Here is a 14,500-nt window from a genome sequence, read left to right as displayed (position 1 = left end):
TGATACTGGGAACTCCTCTGCAAAAGAAATTATAATTTGAATGGCTGAATTATATTGGCGCCATGCATTGACCAAATAATTGAATATTTGAACTACTCGTCACTGTTATCTTTTCACAGTTCACAGTGTGGGCAATGTTATAAAATATAGTTTTCAAGCTGGAGATTTAGTCATAATAGTGTTTCTTTAAGGTAGATGCATGGACAGTTTCTGTAGGAGTGTCACCTCATTAGCTGTATGCAACATAAGAACATAAGAAATAGGAGCAGGAGTAGGCCATCCGGCTCGCCGAGCCTTCTCTGCCATTCAAGAAGATCATGGCCGATTTGACCATGGATGCAGCTCCATCTACCTGCCTTTTCTCCAAAACTCAGAATTGCCCTGCCATACAAAAATCTATCTAATTGTGTCTTAAAGGTATTTTAATGAGGTAGCCTCTATTGCTTTCCTGGGTAGAAAATTCCACAGATTCACAACTCTTTGGGAAAATTAGTTTCTCCTCATCTCCATCCTAAATCTATTCCTCTGAATCTTGAGCTATATCTCCTCGTTCTTGTCTCACTCACCGGTAGAAATGACTTTCCTTGTTAACGATCCCTTAGTATAAGTAAGTGACTAAACGCATCAACAAGGAACTGATGGGGATATGAAGAGAATAAATTGCAAGGATACAGAGAAGTGATGCAATTTCTTCTTCTAGGAGCTGGCTGAATGACCTCCATCTCACATGATAAATAACTAATCGAGTATGAAGTGAGAATTAGAAAATGAAGACCTTAAATGCTGAAACTGAAATACAGAATAACTGAACTCAATTACAGGAGCCTTTATCTCTTCCTGGCATGGTAATAATCCAGCACATTGTAAAACCCATCTGATCTTCATTGTAATGTTGTCAAACAAATGAAAAGTGAATGAATTCTCTGACACCGGGCAACCTGATTGACAAAAATTTCAACCTAGAAATCATAATTTACTCTTTGAGTTTCATCACAATCCAAAAATCTGAAGGCATTTGTCACATTAGAATTTTTATTGTCATTATTTATTATGATCATTTATTATTATTTATTACTCCTTTTCATGTAATTTCTTTTTCAGATGGGCCCTATGACTTGATGGTGAAGTCTGAACCCCGATTCAAAATTAGTGAAGGGGTTTTTGCTGTTGGCAAAGGAGAACCAGTGTGGTTTAAATGTTCGGCAAATTCCAACCCACCGAATGTCTACTCATGGTTCCAAAAAGCCAACAACAAGACAACACCTATCCATCGAGGTCCAGTATTAAATATCATGTCTGAGAAAGTCCCAGAGAAAGCTGATTACATGTGCTGTGTCTACAACAATATCACTGGCAAACGGGATGAAACTCAATTCACACTCATTCTGTCTGCTACTGGTACGTACTGGAACTCATTAATGGCAACTTTTTATAGATAATGTGATTGTAATTCTTCTCAGTATATGGAATTAAATTGCCATATGCATAACATGCCCTTCCAGTGAATGAAAATGGAATTTTATAACTCCAGGCAGATTGCAAACAAAGGGAATTAAGCTGATTATTGAGTTAATATTACTTTCAAAATGTGATTCTTTTCAAATGAGAATTGTTCCTTTTGAAGAGATGATGGTGAAGTTATCAGATTTTGCTGCCATTCAATTATAAAAGTGGCAGCAACACCAAGATTTCATTCATGTGGAGTTTAATCGCAAAACTTGTGTCAATGTGCCAGTCTTCCTCGAAATTTTCCTGCTTTACAAAGTGCCCTGTTGGAATTAGGAACATCAATTGAAAAGTAAGATATTAATGATTTAGCCTTACTGTAAAACACTCAGCATACTCATTCTTTATTGCCTCAGTGCTAAACAGTGTGGCAAGCTAAAACTTCTGTCCACAAACTCTATGGCCTGAAAAATATCTAATTTTATTTTCTACAGATTAATATATTAAATTATAATGGACTAAAATAGCTAATTTAGAAAATGATTATTTAAGACATGTAATCTTCTGTCTTCTAATAGTGCTCCAAAATGTTTAAAAGTTTCATTAAAAACACTGTTGTTTGCTTAAAGGAGCACTTCAGAGTTACCTTAAATGTTTGGACTAGAATAGACAAAATCATTCAAGATTTGAATGATTGATGTTGCAGGACAAAAGTTCTCATTTATTTAAAAAATACAAAATGCTGGCAGAACTCAGCAGGCCAGACAGCATCTATGGGAGGAGGTAATAACAACGTTTCGGGCCGAAACCCTTCATCATTTCTTTGTTTCATTTTTCTGTATTGGTGGAATCCATTTAGAATACTTTGAAGATTTTTGCTTTACACACAGCACACGCTAGATTTAGCAGATGCACATTAAATAAATATGCCAGGTGATCAGACTGCTGTTTCTCTTTCCGTCTTTCCATTCTCTCAGAGTACCAGTACTGGAATGTGCCTGTTACTGTAGTGATAAATAACCAAGCTTTTACGTGCTTTTAATATTAAAGCCACCAAAGTATTCCGTATCAGTAATACCTTGATCCCTTTTTTATCCTCTATTCATTTCATTGATCTCTACCCCAGAATAATACAGAGGCACTTGCATAATGAATTGGATCAATAGATTACCAAAGAAGACGTTGACACCCAGGAACTTGAAACTTCTCAGTCTTTCCACCACTCATAGGTGTGTGTGCTCAGACTTCTGCTTTCTGAAGTCCACAGTTTCTTGGTCTTGCTGACTCTGAGTGTCAAGTTGTCGTCATGACAGCACACAACCAGCTGATGCATCTTTCTCCTGTACACCTCTTTATTACAACTGAGATTTTGGCAACAACAGTGGTGTCATCTGTGAATTTATAAATGGTCTATGAGCTGGGCTCATCCACACTGTCAAGAGTGTAGAGAGAATAGAGAAGTGGGCATGCATCCTTGGGGAATGACTGTGTTCATTATCAGTGATGAGGATATGTTATCCCTGATCTGTATTTACTGTGGTCTCCTGACGAGAAACTCAAGGATCCAGTTGCAGAGGGAAGTATAAAGGTCTAGGTTTAGAGTCCTTAATCATGGGGCAAAAATAAAAAAAAGAAAAATTATCTAAGGAAGGAAAAAGACACAAAGGGGAAGAAAAAAGTAGAAATGACTGGTGGTTCATACATTAGGAAATATGAGAGATTTCTATTATAATTTGGAAATATGAATAAGGAATGAGCTGATCCCTTAAGGATAAAGAGATCATCTTGCATTTGAGAGTGGGGAATGTCTGAAGATCCTTATAGAGATTTATTTGCCGAATATAATAAAAGAAGGTCTTTACAGGGAGCTAACCTGAATGTAGAAAAGTCACAGCTTAGAAAATTTTATTAAGATACCTTAGTTAAAAAAAATGAATAGAACCAAAATAGAATTCAGAATTTCAGAATAATTGTGCTAGAAAAGTGAGGGATAATAAGGAGATAACAGTAATGGTAATGAGCACAATTTCCCCCAAATCTTTAGAAACAAGAATAATGCTGGAAATATAAAGAGTAGTCATTATTACATGAATGATTAAACAAAGAGAATGCATAATTATAGATATATGGGTTTAAGTTAAACAAGTCTATAATTGGATGGTCTGCCAGACTGTAGATAGCTAAGGACTAGAAACATGGATTTCTAAAAGACAAATGAAGCTTCAGTAAATCATCTTTTTTTTAAAGAGGCCATCTGAAAGTGAATGCTGTATATGATATGTGGATTACCAGAGGGTATTTTTAAAATTTGAGGAGCAAGGTATCTCCTATGCAATCTCTTATTCTTCTGTGATATATAGTTTGGTTTGATTGGGGCAGAAGAAGATTTACACTGAATTCATTGATGATACCAAACTACAAAGCACTGCAAGGAAGGATGTGAACTTGGAAAACTTAGTGGAGTGTGAAAATTACTGGAATTTCAGTTCACGGTGGAGAAATGTGGAATTCTCAGGTTAACAGATCTTGAATTAAACATACCTGACTCAAAATACAGAAACAGGAAGCTCAGGGATGCAAATGTTTTTGAAGGTGCATGGGAGGTATAAAACTAGTGAAGAGACTAGGGGATCCTAGGTTTTGTATTTGATGCCTTGGATAGAAAAAAGAGGAAGTGATTTGGAATTTAGTCATTAGGCTAGTGTGTGTATTTCTGTGCACCCAGTTAGAGGAAGATTAATGGTTATGGACTCGTACAGTAAGAAGCAGCAATGTCCCTGTAGAAAGCTCACAGCTAGGTGGAAGGTGCAGGGAAAACGTTTACCATATGCCTACATCTGAGCGGAAATACAAAAGATACTGGAGGTCAGATGCCAGCCCATCTGACTTCTTGCTGTGCCCCTGGAGTCTTGTAGTGGATTTGTAATATACTGACAAGAATGGTCCTCAGCATATGCAGCCACCTCTAAAAGGGCCCCATTCATTTGAGAAGGGTCACCATTCCAGGAAGGGACTTTGAATGAAATTAATGTAATTTTAAAAACTAGCTAGAAACTTTAATATATATTTGAATAGTTTATAAGCATCATTAATCAAGAAACATTTAGAAAAAAATCTTATTTTTAAAAATTTTATAAATTTGAAAACCATAAGCTGCCAAGTTGGTAGGGTGACCTGGGATAGGCTCTCATTTTGAGATGCCTGAGACCTGACTAACCACCAACATTTGTTAATAGTATTCTGTCCATAACCATTATTATTCCCATAAATAGATATATAGAAATGTACACTCTAGTCTAATATTGACTCTGGCTCCCAGGCCTCGGGGCTGTTGGAAACCACATGGTTACAAAAAAAAATGCACTGCTGGGATTTTCTGGGAAACAAATGTAAGGCACAGGAATAATTACAAATAAGACAAATATATGGAAGTCTTTTCACTGAGGGAGACAATATTAAGGGAAGACCCAAGGAAGAAGTTGAAAATTATGAAAAGATTTGTTTATGACAGATTGTTTCTGTCAGCTGCCAATTGTATAGAAAACTATAAACTGGAACAACAGGAACAATATAGCCTGAGTTAATTCAAGCAGTTCAGTGGGAGATGGGATATACGTGAAAAAATTGTTTAAAATGGGCAATATATAAGACATGTGAAAACAACGCCAGCATATGATTTGAAAATACATTGCCCAGCAAATGTTCCTGAAGCAGTATTAAATGCTGATAGTTTAAGCATGACATGATGCAAATGGAGTGGCATGCATTGTGCTTTATATGGCTGGTGTTACAATAGAATATGATGTATACCAAGATGTTATGAACTACATCACAGCTGTACCTGATGTTATCTTAAGTCAAAAACAGTGAACACTGCTCAGATGAGTGACATTTTCATTTTTGTTCAGAATTACACCAGCTGTGAGTCTGATTTAGACAAGGATTTATGAACATGAAATAATACTTACCTTTATGACTTAATCATTCAGTTTGCAAATGTATTCAATCACTGGATGTGTTTCTTTTACCACAGATGAATAAAGTGAATATTGGGAAATCATTTATTCCTGGGAACTGGCCAACATTCTGCACTATTACACATGATGATGAAACATGACTGTTTTAGTTTTTTTTATAGAAGTTTCCATACATTATTTTTCTCAATCTGATCCACACTGTCAATGTTATAAAATTTCAGCAAATAGAAGAAACAATATTACAGACTCATTGGGTTGACAGGAGAGACCTGACATTCTGTGAAGCTGTGCTTTATAAGCTGACTGCCAGCAATGAACATGCAGCTCTTTTTACACTTTTATATTACGCTTTTATCAAGTCTTCACATTGCAGGACAGGTGTATTGTAAGAATGTAAATAAAGCCAGCAGCTGCCCAGTGTTCATAATGTTTTACCATAATCAGTGCAGACAGGATCACCATGGTGATATCTGCTTTACTCAGTAATACTGCACCCACACCACTTAAAAGTGAGGCTCTGTACAAAATACTCACTGCTTGGAAAATGGAAATAACATTTAACTGGTTGTTGCCATCCAAGTGTTTTCCTCTGAGGGTCACACGAATGGCCTAGGTAAGAACATATTTTCTAAGTAGAGATTTCATCTCAATGTATCCAAACACCTTTCATTGCAGGTAATATTCTCTCTCCTAATATATGATGTACCGCGATTTAATGAAACCAGAGGAAGATAAAATGAAGACAATAGTGAATCTAAATGACTTAATCACAGATCATGACAACTGTCTCCAAACACTTACCATTGTATTTGTATGTATAGTGTTTACAAAAATATACCTTGCAGACAACTCAGATTAGCTTTGTATAGTTGATTGGTGTAGGCAATGAAAATGTAAATTCTAGATGAAACAAAATGTGACATCTTGATTTTCAGGGTTAGAATTCATGAGGAACTTTGGAACTTTGGCATCATAATTTTCAGTAATATAGTTATTCTCATAAACTCCAAAAGCTGAATATTTTCATAAACTTTTTTCAGGAACTTTAACCCATGTTGACATCTGCAGTGAAATCTGGGCCAACCTGATGACTGATAGGCACAATTGGAGTACAGGTTTCAGTCAGAGATAGTTGCAAAATAGAATCAGAATGGTACACTAATCATTACATCCAGTTCTTCCTGCTTTTCTAACACTATACATACCACTGGAGCAGAGATATCACAACCTCCACTCCCTCTGTGTTGTTAATGAATTACAAAGTATGATAGTGTGGATAGAACCAGTGAAGGTCACAAAGCTTAGAGCAGTTGTGGAAATTGACAGCATTTGTCAGATGTAAGAGCAAATTTAAGAAGCATAAAAATAAACAGATTAGAGGAAGATGGACTTTATGGAAGCAGATTGAAATAGTTTAGATTGGCGTCATAGGTAGTGCAGGCATCATGCGCGGAAGGACCTGTTCTGGTGCTGTTATGTTCGACATTACTGTGCATGTTGATGATTGGTTGTTGAGATCGGAGAAGATGAATTTTTGGAAATATTATTTTATGGGAAGAGCATTAACCAGGTAGAAGGATGCATCACTCTATTCCCTGTTAACATGGAAATGGCAGTATTCTCTCTCCATGGGATATTTTTAACAAACAATTGGCATAAATGCGAATTGGAGAATACACCTTAATATTTAACCTAACCTTTTCACCAAGGTTAAACTGTGATCAGGCATCCAGATATCATTACTGGCATCTGTCACAATCCTAAACTAACAATTGCTGACAACCTAGAGTCCTTGTCGACCTTGGTACCCACCTAGCTAGTCCCAATTTCCAGTGCCCCTATTTCTCTAAACCCCACTCCACCACAGACCTATCCAAGTGCTTCTTAAATGATAACATTGCACCTGCCTCAACCCTTTCTTCAGGCAGCTCATTCCATGTACTCACCACCCTCTGATTGAAAAGGTTGCTCATCAAGTTCTTATTTTAAAAAAACCTTTCTCTTCTCAACCTGAACCTATATCGTCTAGTTTTGCATTCCTCTATCCTGGGAAATGACTGTTACCATCTGCATTAAATATGCCCATCATAATTTTAAAATTTCAGTAAGATCGTCCCCTCATTTTCTTATGTTCCAAGGAATAAAAACCTAGCTCGGCTAAACTCTCTAATGACCCTATACTCTTGACAACATTATAAATCAGGGGTGTCAAACTCATTTTAGATCACGGGCCGGATTGAGCAAAATGCAGCTTCATGTGGGCCGGATCAGTCGGACGCGTGCGAACGCAGCTTTCGTTGCCTCCGTTTTTTCAGCCTGCTCTCATGTATCTCAGTCTCTGCTATAACTACAAAGTGTTTCAATTTACAAATTCTGTTTCTTATGAAGAAGACTGCCGAACAAGACTGCCGAATAAACACTAAAAACCCTGAAAACCTGGTACCTGAATAAACTCAGCATTAGCCATATCATACGCCATAGGCGCTTCGATTACTGGGGCCAGCTTTAATAGTAATTAGATAATATCTCGCGGGCCAAAGATAATTCCACCGCGGGCTGGATTTGGCCCACGGGCCTTGAGTTTGACATATATGTTATAAATCATTTCAGCCTTCTTTCCACTTCTTTCAAATAATGGGGTAACTAAAACTGTACACAATACTGCAAATGCAGTCTTACCCATGACATATACAACTTCAATGTAATATCCCAACTCCTATACTCAATGTCCTCATGGATGAAAGTCAGTATTCTAACTCCCTGTCTACCTGTATCACTGCTTTCAATGAACTATGTATTGGTAATCCTAAGTCCCTTTGTTCCATTACACTCCATCGTACATTACCATTCATAGTACAAGTCCTACACTGGTTTGACTTTCCAAAAATGCACCACCTTACACTGTATTAAAATCCATTTGTCATTTCTTGGCCCATTTCCCCAATTGATCAGGATCCTTTTCTCTATGATATTTTTTTTCACTAGCAACTGCACCTCCTAATTTCACATCATCCACAAATATACTGATCAAGCCCTGTGTGTTCACATCCTAATAAATCAATTATATGAATATCGAATAACAAGGGTCCCATCACCAACCACTGTGGCACAATGATAACCACATGTCTTCATTCCAAGAAACAGCCTTCAACCACTACACTTTGCTTCCAATCTCCGAGCCAATTTTGAATCCACGTTAGGTGGAATCCATGGGACCTAACCTTCCAGACCAGCCTACCTTGTGGGAGCTTGGCCAAGACCTCGGTAAAATCCATATAGACAACATCTATTGTCCTACCCTCATCTACAATTTTTGGTTATTTCTTCAAAAAGATCTTAAAAGTTGTTCAAAAGTTTGTTACAACTCATGTTCTTAGTATGTTTTTCATTTTCCCAGTTTGTCTTTTGCACATTGGTTGTTTGTCAGTCTTTGTTAAAATGCTTTTTTTCCCTTTGTTTTTCCTGTAAATGTCTACATGAAAATGAATCTCAAGGTCATATATGGTAACATATAGAGACTTTAATAATAAATTTACTTTGTACTTTGGACATTGAAGCATAACTTCCCACATGCACAATGCCATACTGACTCTTACTAATTGGATTCTGTCTATCTAAATGCTGATAGACCCTGTCCCTCAGAATGCCCTCCTGTAACTTTCCCATTACTGATGTCAGGTTCATCAGCCTGTAGTTGTTCCCTGGCATCTCCTTTCTGCCCTTTTTAAAACAATGGAAAATATTGACCATCTTTCAACCTTTGGGAACTTCACAAGTAGCTAACGATGAAGCAAGAATCTCTGAAAGGTCCTGCACAGTCTCCTGAAATGTATCCATCTTTCTGTGCTGTAAGACACACTCTTAAAAGTCTCCAACTTGCAATTTATCTCTTTCCTTTCAGAGGCTCACCAATCATCCTCTAATAGATCCTGTCCAAATCCTACAAAATTAATTCTGATCCAATTTAAAACCCTAACATGTGGACATGATCTATCTTCACAGGCAATAAGAATGTTCTCTAAAATATTTCTATTTGTTTCCATTATTTAATGAGAAAATATGATTTTCTTCTCAGTAAACAAGGGGAAATATTTGTCAAAAATTCCACTCATCTTCGGCAGCTCAGGACATCAGCAGCCCTTCTGTTCTGATCTCCAAGGGGGCCTACTCTCTCCATAGCCACCGTTTCACTCTTAATATAACAATTGATACTTTCGAGATTTTCCTTAACTTTACCTACCAGATCCATCTCATACCATCTGTTTGCCGTCTTAAGAGCATTCTTGATTTTTTTTATAGCCATCAAGGGATTATCTTGATCCCGACCTCCTTATTCTTGACCAGAGCCTCAATATGTCTCATCAGCCAAGGTGCCCTACATTTGGCCGTAACAACCAATAATGAGATGGAATATAGAGAGGAAGCAGAGCGGCTGGTGCATTAGTGTGAGAAGAACAACCTACGCCTGAATGTGGAGAAGACAAAAGAAATCATGGTGGAGTTCAGGAAGGTGCAGACTAACCACCCCCTTCTGCGAATACATGGCTGCTCTGTAGAGAGAGTTAAATGCACCAAGTTCCTGGGAGTTTGCATCACGGATGAGCTCACCTGGTCCCTCAATATCATCTCCCTGGACAAGAAGGCACAGCAGTGCTTCCGCTTCCTAAGATGATTGAGGCAAGCAAAGCTTCCATCCCATCTTAAGTGCGTTTAACAGGAGCACAGTTGAGAATTTTTGGCAAGTTGCATCTCCATCTCGTATGGGAGTAGTTGAGCAACGGACCTGAAGTCCCTACTGTGAGAACAGATGAGAGGATCACAGGGGTCTCTCTACCATCCATCTGGGACATTTATCAGGAGGATTGCATACATAGGGCCCTTAGTATCACTAAGGATCCCACCCATCCATCCAGCATCGTCTTTGACTTTTTCCCATCAGGCAGGAGACTCTGATGCATAAAAACAAGAACTGTCAGGCTGAGAAACAGTTTCTTTCCCCAGGCCATTAGGCTTCTGAACTCCTGGCTGCATTGTATTCGAAATATCACTGGTTAATCTGCTCCGTACCCTACAATATTTAATATTAATGCACTTTAGTTTGTTATTTGTGTAATTCATCCATATCCTTACCTTTGTAAGCTATCACGTGCCATGTGTACTACTGTGCTTTGCACCCTGGTTGGAAGAAGTATCTCAATTCTATAAATATTGTCTTTGTTATATACATAGTTAAATGGCAATTAACTTGACTTGACTTGACTTGCTAGTTAACGCTTCACCTGAACAGGACCATAATGCTCACAGACATTTACTATCACACTCTTAAAGTCGTCCCACTTGTCATTCAATTATTTTCTTTCAAAGAGGCTCATCCAATCGACCCTTGCTAGATCCTTTATAATTCCTCCAAAGTTACCTCTGCTGTAGTTTAGGATCTGAACAATTGGGCTTATCCTTTCCATCATCATTTTACAGGTAATAGAATAATGGTCATCAAAGCCAGTGTTCCCTGATGGCATCTCAGATAGTTGCTGCTTTGTTCTCCCAAAAGGAGGTCCAGTACTGCCCCGTCCAAAGTACAGCCCTCCATATATCGTCTCAGGACATTTTCTTGAATATTTCACAAAATCTACCTCATCCATGCCCTTACAGTCTGGCTGGCTCATCCAATACTGTGGAAATTTAAATCTCCTACGAACAGAGCCCTATTATTCTTAAACCACAAGTAATGACTAATTTCTCTATGCAGTTGCTCCTTAAGTTTATTTGTGGGGGGGCGGAGGGAGGTCTAAAATTCAGACCCACTAGAGTGACCCTCACCTTCTTGTTTCTGGGTTCTGCTCATATGGTCTTTCTGGATGATTCCCCAATGATGTCATCTCTAATTGCCACTGTTATGCCCTCCCTTATCAAGTAGGCTACACGCCTCCTCACTTATCTGTACCTACATCATGGCTGTAGCATCTGTATCCTGGAGAAGACAGCTGTCAATCTTGCCCTTCTCAGATATGTTTGAGTTATGGCTATAACATCCCAGTCCTCAGAGCTATGAGTTCATCTGCCTTACCTGTTAAACTTCAAGCTTTGAAATAAATGCTGTTTAACTGAGTATTCCTTTCTCTACCTTTACTATGTCCTTGGTAATCCTACTTATCAGGTTAGACCTTTCTGGCTACTACTTATCCCATGATCTGCTCACTCAGAGTCCCAGCCCCTTGCCATCTAGCAGTTTTCTGCAGGAGCATTGTTCCTTCTCTGGTTCAAGTGCGACCTGTCCCACTTGTACAGATCACCTCTACCCCAATGGTCCAAGAACCTGAATCCTTGCGCGCTGCTTCAGCTCTTCAGTAATAAATTCATCTGGCCTATACCTTGTTTTCTGACCTCGCTAGTGGTGGATGCAATCCAGAGATCACTGCCCTTAAGGTCCTGCTTCTCAAATTTATATCTCTACTCATTCTGCAGGACTTCATCCCTTGTTCTACTATGTAATTTGTATCAACATGTACAACAATCTCTGGCTGTTCAAATCCCCCGCAAGAATTTTCTGCTCCCCCTCAAAGACAACTTTGACCTTGGCACTTGAGTTGCGACATACCATCTTAGTGTCTCTTCTGTGGCCATCAAATCTCCTGTCTGTTCCCCTCACTACAGAGTCTCTTATCACAATCACCCTGTCTGACTGGACTCTTCCCCTCTGAGCCTCAGAGCCAGTTGTAGTGTCAGAGACCTGACTGCTGCTGCCAGCCTCTAAAAGTATCCAATGCAGTGTACCTCGTGGTGAGGGGAATAGCCTCGGGGGAACCCTGCCTACTCCTGATGCTTTCCATGGTGGTCACACATCTATCTGTAGCCTGTATCTCAGGTGTGATCTGCTCAGTATAAGTCTCATCTTCAATGGCCTTAGCCTCCCAGATGATCCTGAATACACTCAACTCCAGCTCTAATTCCTAGACATGATCTGTCAGGAACTGGGTGAATCTTCCCAGATGATGTAGCAGTGTAATTCTTCATATTCATTGAATCTTGTGCTTTGCAGTGGCAATAATACATTACACTCTTCTGATTGTATGATTCATAGGTCAAGAAAAACAGAAACATAAAAGCAGTTCCCTTCACTCATTGGTAATAATTGTTGGATTGACTTTGACTCTGATTGGCTGCATACTTCTTTACTTCATTCTGAGAAGATGCTTTCCTCGAAAAGGTATGTTGCACCAACAAAAACTCAATTTCTTGTGGATTTTGTTCTTAATTTTCATTAACTTAAAGCCTAATAGCAATAAAAATAATTTCTGAATTTCCCTTGTCATTACTCTCACCTTCATTTAGTAACATTAGCTGAAGTTTTGTAAGGAAATTGTTCTATTTAAAAATAATAAAATCAGTAATTTGCAATATTGTAGTCAACCAATAAAATTAATTTGAGAGCACATTTAGTAAAATGAAATCTCAAGAATCATTGTGTTGAGACAATTATTGAATGACAACAAGAAATTAATTTGGAGATTTGATTAAAGGGAAGTTTGAGAAACCAGGCAATACCCAGTGCAGAGTAGATCCACCAATCTCCAGCGCAAACATATCCTTCCTGTAGGGAACAACCAGAAATGCATAGAAAACTCCAGATGCAGTCTAAGCAGCTTGTGTGCCTTTGTGAAAGGTGAACGGGTGCTCACTGTATACAACTGTGTTTTTAGAGATCAATGTTGTGCTGAGTCTATGTAGCAGAGCCTAGTTTCCAGTTAATATGGACTTTCTTGCCATCAGACCAATGCCTCACTCTGTCAAAACCCTGTGGTTGTTGGTGTGCAACAATTATCCCTCATTAACAGACATCATGCACAGCCTCCTTCTGCTCCTCAGTGAGAGCTACCAACTCCCCAAGAGGCTACCCGTGATGAAGATATGACATTGCTGGTACCTTTAGCAGCAGTAAAGTGAAGCTCTAGCATCTTCAGATTCCTTCACTGCAATTCCAGCTCTTACTCTGTACTTGTTGCTTCTAATTTTGTGTGGCTTTGAATGTATTTATTGTATACGTACAGCATGTTTTGATGAATGTGACAATTTGTTTTCTTTCTAATAGTTGTCAAGAAGGAGCCATACCACAGGTAAAACAATCTATTTTAAAAAATATTTTAACTTGCATTTATACACATTGGATTTTCCTATGGCTTTGCTTTTTATCCTGGCACTGGGAAATATCTTAAAACTACAAGTCAGTGAAGTTTAAATTAATTGGGTAGTTATATAACAAGTCATTTTTATTCCCAAATTGGGAGCTTCACTGAAAATACTTCTCAATTAGTCCTTCCATTTCATGGAACATGCCAACTATTCTAAAATACTGTATCCTTATTTCCTGCACATTGCTTGCGATTTTAGGCCTCTTTTAGTTACGTTTACATGCCCTGAAGCTTTGCTCTACTGTCTTATCTCCTTATCGATGCATGCTGTTTCTTTTCTTCATTTGTTTACCAACTGTTTCCTTTCCTTCTCCCTTTCTGCTCTCAATGCCCTAGCTCCTGCCATTGTGAGGGGACAGGGAGAAAGTGCTGGACCATGGAGCTGTGCTGGAAGATCAACCATGATCTTGATGACAGATGCAGGTGCAAGGAGTCAGATCTCCACTACTACTCCCATTTCTTATATGCTACACATTGTCTGCTGTCAACGCAGACCCACTGCTACACCGAAACCTTTTACTAAAAGCTATCATCTCCATTTTCCTCTGCGCACTAAAGTTTAGTGTACCAGTTCCATGTCCTTCTTTCTTGTTTGAATTCCACCAATCCAATTTCCATCTCTTGCACAAACCTGAAACATCTCTAAGCAAATTCTTGAATAATATTGTGATAGTCTTCAACCATTCTCCAAATTTTTAATACAGGGGATCATGCCTTTGTGTCATGATCCACCATTATTCTAAAGCTCTGCAAGTATGAGGGTTAAAGTTATGCAGTTTTGTGTAGATCTGTAGTTTAGTGTAGCTTTCTCTGTGGTTTTTTTTACGTAGTTCAGTCTAGTTTTTGTACTGTGTCATGTAACACCATGGTCCTGAAAAACATTGTCTC

At 38.4% G+C, this 14,500-nt stretch overlaps 1 protein-coding gene across 1 annotated transcript in view; it reads left to right on the top strand.

The window, feature by feature from the left end:
* Positions 1–14,500, top strand: part of hepacam2 (HEPACAM family member 2) — a 77,171-nt gene that overhangs the window by 28,815 nt on the left and 33,856 nt on the right. Inside the window, exons 4-6 of the mRNA XM_073054233.1 lie at positions 1,102–1,398; positions 12,505–12,630; positions 13,513–13,537. Coding sequence (XP_072910334.1) covers positions 1,102–1,398; positions 12,505–12,630; positions 13,513–13,537 — 448 coding nt within the window. The remainder of the gene's footprint in view (positions 1–1,101; positions 1,399–12,504; positions 12,631–13,512; positions 13,538–14,500) is intronic.

Source organism: Hemitrygon akajei, chromosome 8 (genome assembly GCF_048418815.1).
Source record: "Hemitrygon akajei chromosome 8, sHemAka1.3, whole genome shotgun sequence".
Taxonomy (NCBI): domain Eukaryota; kingdom Metazoa; phylum Chordata; class Chondrichthyes; order Myliobatiformes; family Dasyatidae; genus Hemitrygon; species Hemitrygon akajei.
This window is presented reverse-complemented; position numbering and strand designations above follow the sequence as displayed.